This window comes from Pteronotus mesoamericanus, unplaced genomic scaffold, assembly GCF_021234165.1.
Source record: "Pteronotus mesoamericanus isolate MK-2021 breed Mesoamerican mustached bat unplaced genomic scaffold, CSHL_Meso_final contig_291, whole genome shotgun sequence".
Classification (NCBI taxonomy): Eukaryota; Metazoa; Chordata; class Mammalia; order Chiroptera; family Mormoopidae; genus Pteronotus; species Pteronotus mesoamericanus.
Window position 1 is genome coordinate 6,005,541 of NW_026555124.1, and position 20,261 is coordinate 6,025,801.

Genomic DNA, 20,261 nt, shown 5'->3' on the forward strand with positions numbered 1-20,261 from the left:
AGATGATATTGGGTGTATCAGCGAGTTTGAGATTTCATTTAATAATAAATCTATAATATTGTATGGCTAAATATTAGTATTAAAAGGTAGTTAGAGGAACCAAAATTTTTTGGTAGTGGTCATTACCTTTTAATGTTAATTTGGCATTTCATAATACCTAGACCCCAAATTTTAAGTTTAAAAATATAATAAAGGCTTTTTCCCTTATTTTTTTTTTTAATTTATTGATTTTAGACACACACACACACACGCATACACGCACACACGGGTTTGTTGTTCCACTTATTTATGCATTCGTTCGTTGCTTCCTGTGTGTGCCCTGACTGGGGGTCAACACGCAACTTGGCATATTGGGATGACACTAACCAACCGAGCTACCTGGCCAGGGTAAGGCTTTCTCCCTATCTAACAAAACACACTGTTGTAGCTTTGACATGGGTTTGAGAATAGTGCTGTAATTCAAATAAGTTGGAGACTGCTTAAGAATTGTTAAAAATGTTTTGTAATCTTATAATGGTAGACAGTCTAAATGTAATGTATTAATACTTTTTGAGCTGTTAGTGTGGGTGTTTCATTTTATTTTCTGACTATTTTTTAAGCGAAGAATGAAGGAGTTTTTAAGAGCTAGAAATTTTATGAAGGCAGCCTTTTGCATGTGAGAGTTTGTGTTTTGGTCAGATTCCTGAAAAGTTTAGTTGGGATAATTTGTGTTCTGGGAGAAGGCAGGTTACTTTTCAGAGATCCCAGTAAATAAAATGTTGTCAAAATTCTGTTACCATACACCAGACAGAAGTCCCAATTATGTATATGGCAGAACGAAAATTACCACTTAACAAACTGAAGAATGATTAGAAATGTAATTTTTTAAAAATTCATAATTTAACAAAAAATATCTTAAGACTTTTACTTTGTATTTTATTTGCTTGCTGGCTGGCTTGTGTCTCACAATTTTTATCTCTATGTTCATTTGTAAGTGTTGAATAGAGAATTTTTCAAATTGTGGGTTGGTGGGGTTGTTTGTTGATTGGTGAACTAAATTAGATTTATTAGAGTGAATTTGGAAATAATAAGGGGGAATGTTTGTGACTTTTGTTTCAGATATATATATCTTCATGTGTATACTGGGTTATATATTTATTACTGTGGGTGGTAGCCAAACAACATGAAAGCTACTGATTTCACAGGCTTCTTTCAGATCATCATTACCGCCTATTTATTAAGCTATAAAGAGAAAAAGGATGAAAATGAAAATTTGCAACAGTTAAAAAATATTAGTAACTTTCCCTGGTCAGGTTGCTCAGTTGGTTGGACCAACATCTGGTACACCAAAAGATTGCGGGTTTGCTTCTGGTCAGGGCACGTACCTAGGTTGCAGGTTTGATCTCTGGTGGGGATGTGGCAGGGAGGCAACAGATTGATGTTTCTTTTTCACATTGATGTTTCTCCTCTCTCTCCTTCCTTCTCTCCTTCCCTCCCTCCCTCTTTCTCCCCTTTCCTCTTCCTCTAAAATAAACATATCAAGGGAGGCAATGAACATAACATATAGATATAAACATATCTATATATCTATAGATATATATAGATATATCTATAGATATATATGCACGTGCGCGCACACACACACATCATTAACCTGAGGGATCTTACAAGAGGGCATTATTATAGATGTTACTTAGCATATGTTGAGGGCTCGGGATATACTAGCACTATGCTAAAGGCTTTACATACATTATTTCACTTAATTTTCACAAACAACCCTACGAACTGTAGGCATGTTTATTATCCCAATTTTATCATTGAAGAAATGAGACTTAAAGCGAGGTTACATGTCAGCATATACCCCTGATGATCACTGGACTCTTGCTCTTAACCATGTATCCAGAGGAAGGAAAACTCCTGGGCTCTGTAGCCTGGAAAGACTACTGGGAAGGAGGACTGCAGTGGAGCCTGGAGGCGGAATTTGGTTGGTGAAGAAACAATTTGGAGAAAGCCACTTTAATGGGGGGAGCAGAGATGTGAGCAAATTGACCGTACAGCTGTTAAAGTCTATACTGAGAGCATTATATTGAAATAATCAGTTACCTGTCTCCCTGTCTAAGCTGTATGCTCCAGGGCAATTTCTTATTTATTTTTATGTTTCTATTGTGTGTTGCCATGCCCTGCTCCGGAGTGACACTCTGTAAAGCATTCCAAGAAATGAATGCCCATTATCCATGCCTCAAGGGAAAAAAATGAATAGAACCATCATTATCAGGTGTTAGTAGTAAATGACTTTTACTCTAGAAATTGTCATGTCAATTTTAATATGTCATGAAGAATATAAGTCTGAAATACTGAAATATATGCTGAAATTTCAAGTGAGCATTGTTTAACCTGTGGTGGATGGAATTAAAGAGAAATGTATGGGGTTTGTTCAGAAAAAGTCCGGCCATTATTAATATAACAAGAACATTTTGTGTATCATCTATGTAACCTGGCAGCCAAGGAGAAGGGACTGGAATGTGCGTGTGTAAACAATGAATGATGGCTTCAGTGTACTAGTCAGTAAGGACGGTAGACTTCGTTGAGTGAGCTTGTGTACTGTGTGGCTGTCGCATTCAAAATAACCAAGGAGCAGAGAAATGAACTTTGTGTTAAGCTTGAGCATTCCTCTGGAAATTATTTGGGAGATTCAGAAGGCTGCAGCTATGGACACCTGGTGATTGGCAGCTTCATTACGACAACACACCCAGTCATGCATCACATTTTGTACAGTTTTTGGTGAAACATAAATCACCCAGATGACTCAGCCCACCTACAGCCCATATTTGGCACCCTGTGATTTCTGGCTTTTTCCAAAACTAAAATCACTGTTGAAAGGGAGGAGGTTTTTAGACCACAGATGAGATTCAGGAAAATGTGATGGGGCAGCTGATAGTGACTGGGAGAACTGTGTGACATCCCAAGGTGTCTACTTTGAAGGGAGCTGGGCTGTCATTGTCCTGTGTACAATGTTTCTTGTATCTTGAGTAAATGTTTCTAATTTTCATATTCCATGACTGAATACCTTCTGGGCAGACTTAGTATACCTCAGATCTCCTATCCAATATGGGGTCTTCCATTAGAAATATGGTACTTAATATAGATGATAGACCTGTTTTTCAGTGTTTTGGAAATCTCTTAATGTTTTAAAGCCAATTTGCTTAATTTGGTTAAATATTTATTGTTAATTTGAAGTCCCCCTCCCCCGACTTTTAAAAAATAGAAGTAGCTCTGGTGGGCTGTTTGTAATTAAGTCCAGTATACTCCTCAAAGTATACTTGTATATTCAATCATTTGAAAAAAAGTTTCTCAGAATGTCCATCTTATTTTATCTCTAGTTAGAGCTGAGGGTTAAATAGGTGGTGTGGAGGGTTGGTCCTTGCCACCTAGTATTTTTCAGTCATCTAAAGAAAAACACTAATGTATACATACATAACTGTAGTATGAGATAGAATATGAAAAATACTCGAAGTTTGGTACAGCTGTTTAGGGGCAGAGAGGACAGAGATAGCACTTTTGGGAATGAAGGAAGACTTCAGGAAGGAGGAAGTCTTAGAGGACAGATAGATTTTTAAGGATATGAACAAATCACAGGAAAATTACATAGTAAGCAAACTCTTAAGATGTATTTTGCATCATAACTAATTAATGAAATATAAATTGAAATAGGTTGCATTACTATTACATTTTTAATGACTGAAATAGATTTTTAAAAGCATGTATTGTGCCCTAGTCAGTCTGCTAAGGGGTAGTAGTTCTTAAATGTGGTGAGGTATCTGGGAAGCTTATAAAAAAACAACTGGTACCTGGAGCCCCCCACCCCTCCTCATTCTAGAACAATTAAGTTGAATGTTTTTCATGTATGTTAATCAATTACCCATCACCATAGCCTTGTGAGGACATCCAGGTTTTACCTATATACATAGCAGATGAGTGTCCAAGAGACTAACATAGGGCAGTTTGAATTCTCAGCAATCTTCAGAACCATGCTTCTCCTGCTTCCTGGGTTGGTATGTTGGCTGCTTGCTGGTTTGTTGAAATGAATAAATCTGTCTATCCAAAATTGATTACAGTGTCCAGAGTTGTAAAGAAGCTAGAATGGAAACATAAGACATCCTCCATATTAGATAGCAACCAACTTAACTTCGTTCCATCCCAGCAGTCACTTGGAATTAATATCCTTTATTGTTGTTTGTGATAGTACATCCCCTTTCTTGATCCTCAGCTTGACCTCTTTGGAGAGGAAATGGGGAAATAAGAAACATTCTCTTGGTTCTGTCTTCTTGCCACAAAAGTTCCTGTTCTGCTCTGTTCCTCTACCTAGAGCTATGACCTGTTCCTCTTGCCCCAAATGTTCAGATTATTGTGACCTTGTGTTGCCTATTCAGAGTGATGACAGCTTTCTAATCGTTTAATATTCAGTTCTATGATCGCTGTATATGATGAAACTTTGGCTTAAAAAAAAATCATAAAACTCTAATAATACTTCATTTAGCCCCTTATTTCTGTATATTTGGTTTTCCAGGTATGTGTATCCTCACATCTGATTTGTGAGTTCTTGGCCTAAAGGAACTGTTTGAATCATAACTTTCGTTGTGTACATTTCATTTGCTTTAGAAATGCTTTTTGAAAAGAGAAGAAGTGGATTTATGAAAAACACTTGATTTTAACCGTTTATTCTCTGTTTATAGCAGAGAGAAGCTGTTGTCTATCTTTTGTATTATGCGTATTGATGAAGGACTTAGTCCTGGTGTAAGTCAAAATAATTTATTCCTGATCCTCCAATTTTCTCTGCTAATTTTGCCCTTTTTTATTTATTTTTTCTATATGGTGACATTTTGCAAAGAAAGAAAAAACTGGAACTGATACAGCTACAGCAAAAATGTGATACTTATTTTGGCAGAGGGAATGAATTGAAGTTACTGTTTGAAACTAAAATTTGGAGTTGTTTAGAGATTTCACTGGTCATGGTAGTGTTCCTTTTTGTAAAATATTTGTCATTTAGCCTTGTCAGGTATTAAGGCATTAAAAACAATTTTCGTTTTACCATTAATTCAGATATTTTACATTTTAGTCTTTTATTCTAAAATATAATTCCTGCACATTTCTTTCAGAGAAATTTCTTTTTTGTTGATGTTATGAATGAATGGAACAATATTCCTTCAACCGCCACTTTTTTTTTTTTTTAAATCTAGGTGCCATATGGGAAGGCTGCTGCTTTAAAGAAACACTAGATTGTCATATGTAGTCTAAAATTACTTTTTCAGTTGGTTGCTTCTGTGTTTTAGGTATAATCATAGCATTGACACCATACTGTTCTACCTTTCCTGAAACACCCTTATTTTTGTTTCCTAGTTTACCTTTAATCTAGATTCAGAATAATGTTAAATAATAACCGTAAGAATAGTCGTTGTCCTGAACCTGACTTTAAAGGAAGTTCCTCTTGGAGGGGAAATGCCTTAAGTCTTGATACTGGTTATTTAATTAAGATTCATATGTATGTTGTAGAATAATTTGGTTTCTTTTTATTATACTTTAATATTTTTTAAATTTACATTTTATTATAATCAGACTATTTGGCTATAATAACATTCACATGTTAGAATTAAGTGAGGTTTTCATTGTTGACTGGTTTATGACCAGGTGTTCCACAGAAAGAAGATTGAAAAGAGGGCATGGCATAGTTTCTGTAAGCTTACATTAAAAAAAAATGATTTATTTTTAGAGAGAGAGGAAGGGGGAGAGAGAGAGAGAGAGAGAAACTTTAGCATGGGAGAGAAATACCAGTTGGTTGCCTCTTGCACTTCCCCAGCCTGGAACCTGGCCTGCAACCCAGTCATGTGCCATGACCAGGGATTGAACCAGTGGCCTTTCACTTTTTGTGACAATGTCCAACCCACTGAGACACTCTGGTCAGAGCAAAAAAAATTCTGGTTTTTAAATTTTCAAGTCAAAATGCCTTTTTTTGTCTTTTGAATATAACTACCACAAATAAAAGATTTGCTTAAGGTAATAGCATTGCTAAGTGCCTTGCATGTTTTATAATTACAAATAGTCTTAATGGTCCTCTGAAATGATGTTCATTTTACTTTATTGATGGAAATAGATGGATTAGAAACCTGGGATTGCCTTGGAGAAAAATAACTGGTGAAAACAAAGCTTGTATTGAAAACGAATGTGTAGCCTCTAGCCAATCTCTAATTCTTAGTCCACTTCAATAGAGTTGTATAATTTTATATTTTACTTCAAATTTCCTTGTAATCTATAGTAAACTATCAAGATGTATGGTAGAGCCCTGGCTGGTTGGCTCAGTTGGTTGGAGCATCATCCTGTAAACCAAAAAGGTTAAGGGTTCGGTTCCTGGTCAGGGCACATATCTAGGTTCCTGGTTCAGAGCTTGTATATGAGGCAGTGCAACCAATTGATGCTCTTGCACATTGATTATCTGTCTGTCCGCCTCTTCCCCACTTCCTCTCTCTCTCAAATCAATAAACATGTCCTGAGGTGAGGATTAGGGGGAAAAAAAAAGATGTATAGTTGAAAAAACCTTGAAAGTATTGTACATTTTCTTAAATAATTACTGTCCCTGGCATTCTGCAGTCTTTCTTTACTTGAGATGAAAACACTTGATTAATATACTATAAGGTTGTTAGGAGGAGGCAGTTGAAAAGTGCTTTTGTACAATATTACCTTTTATTGTTATTCCCCCCCACCGCCCCGTGGGAGGATGGAACATAATGACTTGTCATCTATATATTCTGGATAGTTTAAGAAATAGTCTCTTCAAAAGTTCAATCATGACTGTTATCAAAGTTTCCAAGTATTTTGAGACATCTAGTAGTAATACTTTGTCCTAAAATATAATATGAAAATTAATTGGAAAAAGGAAATTAACTAAGTATGGTTTAAAGTAGGATTTTGGGGCATAAATGTACGGAAAAACCAACTAGAATAGTTTTGAAAAAAGGAAAATTCATATTTGGGTTATAAATTCCCCCTTTTAAGAGTCAGTTTTATTGCATATTACTCCCACTGTTTTTGATGGACTAGATTTAAGATGGAGCCAATGAATATGCATTTTAAATAGTCAAATTGTCTAATAGACATTTACTAGGTAATGTCTAGCAGTTTTTCCCACCTTAACATATGAAATGTCCTGTTATGCACATTCTTTCTCATCCAAGCTGGGTTTTGTCAGGCTTTTAAGTTTTAGCCAGTCTTGGGAGTGTAAGCTGGTACCTTACTGGGGTTTTACTTTGTTTTTCCTGTTGAATACAGATGTTGAGTATCCTTGCATATGCTGTTAGTCATCTGGATGTTTTCCTTTAAGGAGTGTCTGCCTGAGTCTTTTGCCTATTTTTTTATTTGGGTGTGTCTTTTTCTTACTGATTTGGAGGAATTCTTACATAATTTGGATATGAGCCCTTTGTCAGATATATGTATTCCAAATATCTGATTGAGCTTTTCACTTAATGGTGTTTTATTGTGAATAGATGTTCTTAATTTTAATGAAGACCAATGATTAATTTTTTTTCCTCAGTATTTTTTATTCTCTTCAGAAGAAATCTTGGACTGCATTTTGAGAAATGCTGAATGCAGAATCACTGTCTGGTTGGCAAGAACTATTTGTTGGTTGACGGGGAAATAAAATGGTTTTGAACAATTTTTTAAAAAATCTCTAATTTTGTCAGCAGTTCTGGCTCCCCTTGAAATCTCCTGTTGGTCCTTCATTAGTATTAAATTTGAGGCTCTGAAGTTTTATGTCCCTAATGGTAAGCATACAGTTGTATTTCTACTGTGGTAAAAGCAGTGGGCTGTAGCTAAGTTATTTGAGTGGCTTAGAGTAGTGTCTTTCTAGTTTTTCCTGGGAAGTGTCCCCACCACAGGAGAAAGTGAGCGTACAATCCTGGGGGCTTCTGGAGTCGGGCAAGGCCTGAAAGTAGCCACTGAAATCAAGGAAAGCTGCTTTGAACTCTTCTGCTCTATCTTTAAAATGTGTGATGGGTGTAAAAGATAGTTTGTTTTCACTTGGAAGTAGCATTTAAATGATTCTAGCTTTTACTTCTAAACTTAGAGAAATTGAAGGAGGCTTCAGGAAGAGTCTACATGTATTCTGTCTATTCAGTAGCCTGGAGAACCTCCGGCAGTCTTGAGCTTTAAGAACTCTGTACAGGTCTTCACTGATCCTATTTGCATTCGCAGCCCAGGATGGTTAAGAAACTTTTACAGGTAATTGGTAGAGGCAGAACACCACCTCAGGTCTCACTGTTTGCTTCCCATGCTGTCCCCTCGCTCTTATGGGATTAGACCTTGAAGTGATAGAAAAGAGCTGAGTAAATACCCAGCAGCCTGAGAAAATGAAAAAGAGTGATGTTAGTGGACAAAGAGTTTTAAGGATTTTTCTGGAAAATGAAAAGCATTTAGGTATCCCCACTTTAGAAGTTACGTATACGTTTAATTTGATTTTAGCTGTTGGGGAGGTGCCAGAGATCATATAAAAAATACTAATGCTGTCTTTTCTGTTGATTTATATATTTGTCTGTAAAATGGTCTTTCTCAAAGGAGTTTATAATTTTAAGTATCCAGTACTTTGTTCTAAGTAAGTTTTGGTTACTTAAGTTTTAGTTACTTCTGAATCCTTAAATATGCTGTGATTAGTTATTCATGCTTTTTGGAACCTTTTTCTTAAATTTGCTTATAGTTGATAGTTTTGATTACATTGGCTCTCTAAAGCTAAAAAAGTGAAAATGTATAATTTTGAGGCAAAATACCACATTTTTTAATAGTAACTTCATTATAATTATGAGAACTCTTGGAAACAAATGGTTCATGCTTTGTGACTTGCTCTATTGTTTCAGCATTCTAAGTAAGACATATGCATTCTTAAAAGATTTCTTATGTTTAAAACAGATGCAAAATTACATATCTGTACTCTTGTTCTGTCTTATTTTTTAATTCTGTTGTGATATGCTGTTTTTAAGTATTTTCAGGGAGTTGAATGAAGAAAGCAGGGCAGAGGCCCTTTTTTCAGGTAACTAATGACCCAAGACCAGTTAAGACCATATAACAATAAGACAGTAATGTTTTAGTTGGTTATTAAATGTTGATGAGAATTTAGTTGCCATTATAAGCCTTTTGTTAATAAAATACTCATTTGATGGCCCTGGCCCAATAGCTCAGTTGGTTAGAGTGTTGTCCCTATATGCCAAGGTTTGGGTTCTATCCCAGGTCAGGGCACGTACAAGAATTAACTAATGAATGCATTAGTAAGTGGAACAACAAATCAGTGTTTTTCTGTCTCCCGTCCCCCCCCCCCCAAATCAATAAATAAAACAAAATAAATTTAAAAATTAAAAGAAATACCTAGTTGGTAATGTTAATGAAATACAGAATAATTCTTTTCCTCATGAGTAGATATAAAATGATTAACACCAAAGACACTTGAAATTGTGTTACAATACATGTTTTTATAAAATTTATTGGAGTGACATTGGTGAATAAGATCATGTAGGTTTCAAGTATACATTTATGTGATACATGATCTGTATATTGCAGTGTGCGCGCACCACCAAAGTCAAATCATCTTCCATCACCATATATTTGACTCCCTTTACCCTTTACTTCCTCCCCGCCCCCTTCCCTCTGGTGACCACCATACTGTTGTCTATGTCTATGAGCTCCGGTTTTAGATCTCACATATGAGTGAAATCATATGGCTCTTTGCTTTTTCTGACTGACATATTTTGCTTAGCATAATATTCTCAATGTCCATTAAGGTGTCACAAATAGCAGTATTTTATCTTTTCTTGTGGCTGAGTAGTATTCCATGGTAATATGTACCACATGGTATCTCTATGTCTTGACCATGTGAATAAAGCTTCAGTGAACATAGGGTGCATATTTCTTGATGAATAAATGTTTCCAAGTTTTTTGGGTACATACTCGGAAGAGGGATTGCTGGGTCACATGGTAACTCTATCCTTAAATTTTTGAGAACCTCTGCTGTTTTCCATAGTGGCTATACCAGTTTACGTACATTCCGACCAGCTGTAAATGACGGTTCCTTTTTCTCCACAGACTCTCCAACACTTGTTATTACTTGTCGTGTTCATAATAGCCATTCTCACAAGTATGAGGTGGTATCTTACTAAAGTTTTGATTTGCATTTCCCTAGTAGCTAGTGAAGCTGAGCATACTATCATGTATCAGTTGGCTATTTGTATGCTTTCTTAGGAGAAGCATCTGTTCAAGTCTTCTGAACGTATTTTAATTGGATTATTTATTTGGCGTTGTATCAGTTCTTTGTATATTAACCCATTGTTGGAGCTTTTGTTTACAAATATCTCCCATTTAGTTGGCTACCTTTTTGTCCTGTTAGCAGTTTCTTTTGCTGTGCAGAAGTTCTTTAGTGTGATATAGCCCCATTCATTTATTTTTGCCTTGCCTTTGGGGTAAAATTCATAAAATGTTCCCTACGACCAGGGTCCATAAGTTTAGTGCCTCTTTTCTTCTATATAATTTATTATTTCAGATATTTATTTATTTATTTATTTATCTTTAAAGGTTTTATTTATTTGTAGACGAAGGGGAAGGGAAGGAGAAACAGATGGAACGAAACATCAGTGTGTGGCTGCCTCTCGCGTGCCCCCCTACTGGGGACCTGGCCCGCAAGCCAGCCATGTGCGCTGACTGGGGAATTGAACTGGATCATTTGGTTCGCAGGCCAGCACTTAATCCACTGAGCCACACCAGCCAGGGTATTTCAGATATTTAGGGCTTTGATCCATTTTGAATTTTTGTACATAGGGACACATTTTTTTATTTTGGCAAGAAACATAAATTTACTCTCTCAACAGTTTTTAAGTTTGCAGTATAGTATTGTTAACACATGTACATTGGTGTACAAAGAATCTTGAGAACTTTTTCATCTTGCAGATCTGGAATTCTATATACCCTGTTTCTCCTTTTGTCCCAGCCCTTAGGCAGTCACCATTCTACTTTCTCTTCCTCTGAGTTTTATTTTTTTTAATTTTTTTATTTTTAGAGGGAGGGGAAGGGAGGAAGGAAGAAAGAGAGGGAGGGAAACATTGATGGGTTGTGTCTTGCACACTCCTAACCCAGGACCTGGCCCGCAGCCCAGGCATGTGCCCTGATCAGAAATTGCATTCATGACCTTTTCGTTTTTTGGGGACACCCAACCCACTGAGCCACACCATTCAGGGTTTATTACTTTAAATACCACATTTAAGTAGACTCATGTAGTATTTGTCTTTTTATGACTGGCTTATTTCACTTCTTAGTGTAATGCCCTCAGGGTTCATTTGTATTGTAGCATATGACAAGTTTCTTTTTAAAGTTTGAATAGTGTTTCATTGTTATATACATTTAAAAAACCCATTCGTCTGTTGATGGACATTTGTGTTGCTTCCACACAGCTGTTGTGAACAATGCTGCAAGGAACATGGATGTGTCACCGTGCCTACTTTTAAAGGCTATATCGATTTTTTTTCTTGCAGATATATTCGACTTTATGGGAGAAAATTTAGCAAGGAAGATCATGTTCTTTTTATCAAGTTATTGTATGAGCTGGTATCAATTCCAAAACTGGAAATCAGCATGATGCAGGGATTTGCCCGTCTCTTGATCAACTTGTTAAAGTAAGTCAATTTTCCTATGATTTCTGATAAGACTTTTGGTTTGTTTTTTCAAGGTTTTAGGGAATGAGAACTAGGTGTTCTTTGATAAGAAGACCATACCCAAAATTGCTAGTTTAGAGAAAGATTGCAGAAAACTTTTTAAGTTAAAATCATGTGTGTTAATTAACCTTTTAATTTAAATTTCATCTCTTCCACAAAGCCTTCTCTTCGCTAGCACATACTGGCCTGTATGTTGTCCCTTATATAGGTTGTGAGATCCTTGAAGACAGAGATAATTTATTCTATCGCTTATCCCAAGGCACGCAGCACAATGCTAGAAACTTTTAAGTACTCCATAAATAGTGTGGTGGAAAGTATGAAATTCATCTATAGTGATGGTGGCACAAATTTAAATACCCCTTTTTACCAGGTGCTCTTTGATGTTTGAACAGCAGCAAGAATTTGGTATATTGTTCTTCTTGCTCCCTCTCATGTTCTGCCAGTGAGTGGGTGTGGGTGAGGGAAAGCAAAACCTGATGTGAGGACACCTATATTTACCAGCCGTCCTCCCTGAGTAGTATGTGCGATATATGTACACCTGTGCACACATATGCAAATATGTGCTTACCTTCCTCTAATTAGGAAAAAGGAACTTCTTTCAAGACAAGATTTGGAGTTACCTTGGAGACCACTTTATGACATGGTGGAAAGAATATTATATTCCAAGACAGAGCACCTGGGATTAAATTGGTTTCCTAAGTAAGTATTTCCATTTAAAGAACTTCTTTGGGAGTGCTTGGGGGCTTTTAGAGGCTTGGTTATAATTGAGCAACACTGGGTTATTTGAGATAACCATCAAATGTACATTTTAATGTACTCATTTCTGTGTAACTTAACTCCTAAAACAGTTTTTCCTTCTTTAAATTATATCTGAAACTGTACTTAAGAATTTCCCATCAAGATTTTTCTAACAGCCAACATCACCATACTGTCATTAAATGTAATACATATTTGGCATTCTTCATAATACATCCACATACTTTTAATTGTTCAAGTAAAACGAGTGCTTCAAGAAGAGGAACTTTGTATATTCCAGGGGCCTATACAGTCCCAGTTAAAGAAGCATCAGCTTTAGTGTGTCTGACTGTGCTGAGAGCACAAACTATTCAAATGTACAGTCCTTGGTTTATATTATTTTCTGTAATATTTAGACATACTAAGCTTACAAATCTCTGGCTGACTATGGCTTCTTGTACATATATCTTGATTCTCCCAGATATCTAATTTTGGTATATTTTGCATTCTGAATTTACATAGGATTATCTGCCCTTTTTGGTTAGTAGTGATTTCAGACTTGACTGCAAAGTATTCTTCTCCCCTGTTAACAGGGTTTGTCCATTTGTGATCTAGCTGTTAATTATTTCCATCTTAGCACATTTGTCTTAAAATACTCATGTTATTTGAAACCGGTTTATTTTTAGGAAATTTTTCCTTTAGGTATTCTCATTACGTAGAGGTGTGTGTCGTGTGGATATATATTCATTCCTCAAGAGCACCATTTTATATTCGTATTTTCCTTTTTTTCTTTAATAAGTTGCCTTTAAAGATTTATTTCTGTGGTTTCTCTCTCAATCCTAGACACGTTTCATTACTTCCTGTAGCCGCCCCAGTTCACCAGTTCAGTTCATTTAATCCATGATTAATCCTAAGGCTTCAGTTAAGTGAGCAGTCTTTTTTGTAGAATTTTTTGAAAATCACAGCAGACGGCAGACTTCTAAGAGATTTTCAGGTCATGGGTAAGTTAGTAGTGAAATTATGTAAATGGAAAGAATAAAAAAGAAAATGACTGCAGTTGATCCTGAATTTAGGCCCTAATTGGCTTTCGGAGAGTGCTCACAAGTCATTTATTTCCTCAAGATTTCATGCGTTTAAACAAGGAAACCCATTTTTCAACAATAAGAAATAGAAAATCCATCATAAAACTAAATGATACAATCACAAATATGTTTTTATAAACTTTATGAAAATTAAAAAAACATAAAAGCTTTGTTGTAAAGATCCCTTCTTTACAATTTATTTCTGCTGGAAGAACCATGGCATGGACTGGGTTGGGTATATTTAAAATAAGAGCCCATTGAGGTTAGAATTGGAAACACCATTTCATAGATTTCAGGGACCTTTAAACTGTGTTCAAAATTAGTTATATTTCTGAAATTTCCCTGGCTGATTCTTTTTGGCTGTGTCTGAAAGTCTCTGGTAAATTAAGGCAGTTTCTTCAATAATTTCTTCTTCAACATGTCCTTTACTCGCTTCTTCTTAGCCAAGTTTCGTACTCCCTGCCCTGACAGGTGTACCTTTGCAAAGGCGCCACTTTCTTTCAGGTCCTGTGTGGTCATTAACAAATACCTGTGGCTTTCCTCTTCAAGTAATACCAGCTGTTTTCCTGGAAATTTTGTTAGAGTTTATAGTTAAGTGTCAATCAATGCTTATACTTCATCCCTCAATTCTTGATACTGGGTTTATTACCATGTGTTTGCCTAAAGCTTCATGGCATCCTTGCCCTTGGGAAAACCTCTTTCTTAAACATGTTACCATGAACATTCTTGGTTTTTTGAAGAGAAAGTGTGTCTTTGCCAAAATTATCATTTGGTTTAAGGCAGTGGTTCTCAACTCTTAGCACTCTCAGCATCCCCTTTTCTATTTTGTAGTTACCTATTGAAAAATGAAATGCATAAATAGTATAACTACACTAGTATATCTATACTCAGTGACAAAAATAAAAATAAATGTTTTAACCATAGGAGAGAAATAATAGGAAAGTAATTTATTATAAAAACAGTCCAGGGTGGGGCAAAAGTAGGTTACAGTTATGAGTACACAAAACACAAGGGTATTGTTTATTTATTATTGTGTTATTTTCCATACAAACAAGTATAAACCTACTTTTGCTCCACCCTGTATAAGTTTTAAACATGCAGGCATTATTACTCTAAAAGATGTAAAGTATGGTATTCAGATTTTCCATCTACTTAACGATGAGTAAGTTTGGAGTTAAAAAGAAAAAAGGTTAAAACACATTCTGTAAAAGTACAAGAAAATGAAAGAACAGCATTATGAGTGGACATTATAATAAAAGATAGGGCTAGCATAAGGAATGACATGAGATTGAAATATGATGGTACAGAGAAATAACTTTAATTTCAGACTACTGAACTGAGAAAAAAGAAAGTTTGATATTCTTATGGATCAGCTGTCCTTATTTATAACATAGTGTCAATAGTTTTTATGTAATGATATTGGGTGGTGTAGATATTTTGTATCACAAAACATTTTTGAACATTTTTTTTCTTTTATTTTTTAAAAATCATGTTTATTCTCTTACAGATGTCTCAGCTTTTCCCCCTTTGCCCTCGTCCACCCATCCCACTGCGCACCCCACCCCGTCCCCGCTCCCACAGTCAGTTCCCACTCTGTTCTCCAGGTCCATGGGTCATTCATACATGTTCTTTGTCTAGTCCCTTCCCCTTCCTTCCACTATTCCCCTTCCCCTCTGGTCGCTTTCAGTCTGCTCCATGTTCTGTGCCTGTGGTTTATTTTGTTCGTTGGTTTATTTTGTCGTTAGTTTATTTTGTTGAACATTTTTGAACATTATTACATATGAGGAATTAGAGGCAAAGGATGAATTGGGAAAAGACTCTAATATATGAAACCATAGAGAATTTATGCAGTAGATTTCTGGGGAAGACTATCAGTAAGATTGAAAACTAACAAGCAATGCCGAAATAAATAATGTTAATATGTAATTTGCACAACATAAATTGCCTTTTGTGTAATATGAAAAAGGATTATAATAACATAGCATTTTAACAACAAAATTATTAATGAAATTCTATGACATCCTTGTGTTTTGTGTCTCTGCTAATTGCCAATGTGATGATACTTGGTTCTAAGATTATTAAAACACTCTTTAGTCTTAGTTACATATTTGCATGCAACAGCTACATATTGACAAGAATGTGGTATTGACAAATTAGGTGTTGCAATTCAAATTGCCATAGTGGTGTGACTTTTTTCTTTTTCCTTCAGGAATAACCCTAAGTAACATTTTCAACAAAACAAAGTTTGTAGAGCCTTGTTCAATTTACCTACCTGTTGGTTGTATTTCCAGAAGAATCAGTGTCCATCAAGACTATGCAAAAAATACTAAATGTTGAAAGCAGTTAACTTTTAGGTTCAAAAAAATTTAACTCCTATAACCATGCAGTGGGGGGACATGTGAAAGTCTTGCAACAATTTTTGTGTGTGTGTGTGTCTGGCTGTTCCATGAATTGCAGGATATCTAATATACCTGGCTTCTGATCATTAAAGGTCCATTGAACCTTCCCTAGTGATTGTAATAATTAAAAATGCCCTGTACATTTCTAAAATGCTCCTTACATATGGTTAAAGGCTGTAGGTTTTCTACCTCTTATGTTGCATCTGTACAATCAAAAGTTTTCTGCTTCATTAATCAGTCCTCCCTTGTGTTCTTATTACAAGTCCAGCACTCTTTGCTTTTTTTTTCCCTGTTTTTAAATCTCTAAGATCCAGATCTTCTAGTGTCCAAACCACTGTTTTTTTTCTTCTTTACCAGTGATTATCTTCAGACTATCTACTATTAATATCTCCTTCCCTTTCTCCAAGACGCTGATGTATTTCCTAAAGAGGTCTAGTGTGAGAAATTTCTTGGAAGTTTCACGTTTTACTTAAACAATTATATCTGCATCGAGTTTATTAAGTAATGTTTCCGTAAGTAAAAATTCTTACCTCTATGTCTCTTGACAAAAAAATCATGTTGCAGACAGATGAACCATATTGGTCCAGTGACTTGGAGTACTCACATGCAGGACTGTGTACCTCTGCTAAACAGAGTACACATTGTGAAATGGAGCTCTGTTCATTTAGCCTCTTTTTAAAAATGATAATGTGTTCCAATTTGAAGGGATCAGAAAGAATACTGGGGATCTGGAACTGCTTTTGAGGGGACCCTCAAAACATATTTCAGGACTGGAATGAATTCTTTATTCATTTTCTCTAATTTTTTTTTTTTTTTACTATTATATATTAACTCCTTTTCAAAGGATTACCTGTTACCTTATTTACATTCAGATCTGTTTAAAGTTATAGAACATCCACTGTGTAAAGTTACAAAACTTCAGCTTTGGAAGATTTTCAGATTTGTTGACTCTTGGGCTTTCTTCACACTTGCCTTGATTTTAAAATCAGAGTTACCTAGTAGTCCTGGTTATGCAGAAATGTTAAGAGAAACCAGTTGGAGAGTTCTATGATAAGTACTTTTTTTAAATTTTTTTTTTTTTTTGCTTTCTGTTCCTCTGTCCACTAAACTTCTAAGAGGGAATCAACAGTGTGGTGATTGTGGGGTGGAGGGGAGAGGTGAGCAGAGGTGAGAGCATGGGAGGATAAATAGTGATGTAAAAAATAAAATATAACTTAAAAGATAAAAATATTAATTCAAACAAAATATTTTTTTACGTAAGATTATATTTAGAACACTAGTATAGCAAGCATTTCTAGTCAAAGGATAAAATTATGACTTATACAAACATTTTATTTCAGAAAACTCCTTAAAGAGTCCTTTAATACGGCATACTTTTGAATTTGGCATTTTGAATATTTTTATCTTAGATGTATTCTGGCACATTTTGAAACAGCTTTGTCAGCTGACTACCTGTGTTCATACTATTTTTAGAATACTACTTTTATAATCAAAAGTGAAAGATTGCTTCATTTGTTAACTGTTTGTCTTTCAGTTCTTAAACTCGTGCCTAAATGTGTTTGTCATTATTGAAACCACTGCTTTAGAGTGCCATGCATTGCCACATGATTTAAAAAGCATTTATATCGTTCAGAGCAAGGATTATTAAACTTTCTTCTCCCTTTCCCTTCTTTTCCCTTAACTTCTTCTCTCTCCCTCCCTTCCTCCTTTCGTCTATCTTTTGCTTCAGGGACAAGGACCCTTTTTACTCTCATCTGTTTGTAATTTTACTGGAGAAACAATTTAGAGTTTTTTTTTTTCCCCAGTGGAAAAATCAAAATTGAAAAGGAGCTAGGTAGTTGTGAACTTACACTGGCAACATAAGAATTGCTTATTGTTTACTTCATAAAAAAAGCATTTGAATTTTATGGGCATGGTTTTATTTCATAAAAAAATGTCCCATGTGCTTAATTGGAGTAGCATATTGCAAGTTACAAATGTAGGCAGCACACTAATGATGGGTATTGCTACTAAAAAAATGTGGGCGAATTATGCACTAATTGGATTTTACAAAATGGGCCTGGACAATTCACATTTGAATTATGTGTATAAATTTGTTTATTTAGTCTTATCATTGCCTGAGTTGCTTGTTAAAGATTTACATGTTTGCATCATAAGTAGTTTGGGCCTGGATAATTTATTTTACTTTTTTAAAAATAAATTTTTTAGTTTATATAATTTTAAGTATATATTAATATATTTTAAGGTATATCTTTTTTCTTTTATCTATATTCTAAGGGGCTCATATAGTATTAAACTTTCATTTTTCATATTTATTTGTCTCTGGGGAAATTTGTTATTTCCCTTTTCTTGTACTTCTTCTTCATGGCATTTGAATTGGTGCTCTTATCCTTAAGATACAGCTAAATCTTTTGTTCCTTCTTCAACACATGGGGTTTCTTGACATATGTGGCCACATTTTTTAATTTAAGTTTAGAAATTGGGAATGATCTCTAGCACAGAATTTAACATGCTAATGAAATGATATAAGTAATTTCTTTGAGAACTTGTTGAAATTTTAAAATAGTTTGCAGTTTTGTTAATAAACAATGATTATTAATATGGTATTTGCAATGATTTCTAACATCGTATTTGAGGAACTTCTATCTGCTTTAAAAAAAATTCTACTTTTACTTTTATTTGGAAATTAGAGGCTTGTGGTTGATTTTTATTACTGACTTCAATAGTGTTTCTTCCAAAAGTTGTCTCTGTGCCACAATGATCTTTCCTTGGAAACTGTACTTTTTAAAGCAGCTTTAAAAACTCCTTAGTTCCCGTGGATCAGGCTTGCCATCATTAACAGCAGTTTTGCATGTTCTTTTTACATGAGTGGTCAGGATTATGACAACTTAACATTTAACCACAGAGGCATACTTAAAAAAAGGTGATAATTAATAGTGAATGTTAATGCTACATCATTGATGAAGATGTTGTACTTTATTTATACCTTTGTTATGGTAAAATTATCTTGACCCTAATTTGCGTGAAGTGGCTGTGAAAAATGACTACTTGATGATTTAACTAAGCAATATTAGATCTGAAAAGGTCACATATAAGATAGGTAGTGTCTGATTGATGGTGGATTTGTTTAGATTTAGAGAAAGCAGGTAAAATTGAGTTCTTTTAGAAGAAGTGTTAAGTACATTCTTAAGACAAAAATACGGTATAAGCTGCTATTGCCATTAAATTAGGAAGTTAAGGCAGAGGTCATAGTTTCCCACTTTTTTGTGTGTGTGAAAATGCAAATATGACTTCTGAAATTAAATTGTAATTCAAGAATTGTCAAGGGACACTGAAATTACTCCTGGTTTTGGGCAGTCCTCACTGCTCTTGCTTTGAACATACCATTTGCTGCACATTTCTTTGGTTTAGAAGTGAACATTGTTGTGATAGTGGGTAAGGGGAGAAGGTTGGAAGCATAAACATACAGGTTTGTAAAAGTCTGCTGTCTCAGTAATTGGAGTAACTGGAGACTAAAGCTTTTGGCTTTCCTCAGGCCTCTCTGCTCCATATTTGGCATTTGCTTTATTAATGTCATCATAAGGAATCATAAAGAAAGTCATCGTAAGGTAATTGCAGCCCAGAGAGGAAAATTGACACAGAGTCATTTGTTGAATCTGGGTCAAAAGCTCAAGAACTGGGACAAAAACTTCGGCTCTGCCCTAGTAAGTAGGCTGGCAGTTGGGGGAGGATTTTCCTATTTTGATATGATTTCCTAAATCATAAGTTAATAGCTTCCCAGAGGCAGGAGAGTAGATATAAAAACAAAATAAACACAAAAATTTAGTTCTTAAGGAAATTGAAAATGGAATTTATTTTGGCTAAGTATGAAATAATTATAGTTATGTATATTGCGATTAATTCTGAGCCATATAACTTCTTTCTTTACATTATCTCATTTAATTTTTATAACAGCCTTATGAGAGGTAGGTATTACTGCTCTTATAGATGGAAAAACTGAGGGCATAATATTGCACTAGTAAGGGGCAGAAGTGGTATTCAAATTCAGACGTCTGACCCTAAGCCCAAGCTAAGAACCATTACATAATTAGTATACTATGGCTTTCTTTTCAACTTAACATGCCTTTAATAAGAGGAAATAGGGTATGAGAAAACCTATTCAAAACTTAGTCCATCTGTAGATGCTGGTTGACCAAAAAACGTGTTTTAATTTGTTATCACTTTAATATTATACATTTCTGGCAATTGGAGAAGTATGTAGTGATTACTCATTCCCTCTAAAAATCAGTAAAAATATAGTCTAGTAGCATCTAGCCTTAACCTTTTAT

At 35.1% G+C, this 20,261-nt stretch overlaps 1 protein-coding gene across 1 annotated transcript in view; it reads left to right on the forward strand.

The window, feature by feature from the left end:
• Nucleotides 1-20,261, forward strand: part of PSME4 (proteasome activator subunit 4) — an 84,488-nt gene that overhangs the window by 6,706 nt on the left and 57,521 nt on the right. Inside the window, exons 2-3 of the mRNA XM_054575446.1 lie at nucleotides 11,538-11,678; nucleotides 12,300-12,416. Of these exons, the coding sequence (XP_054431421.1) occupies nucleotides 11,538-11,678; nucleotides 12,300-12,416 (258 nt within the window). The remainder of the gene's footprint in view (nucleotides 1-11,537; nucleotides 11,679-12,299; nucleotides 12,417-20,261) is intronic.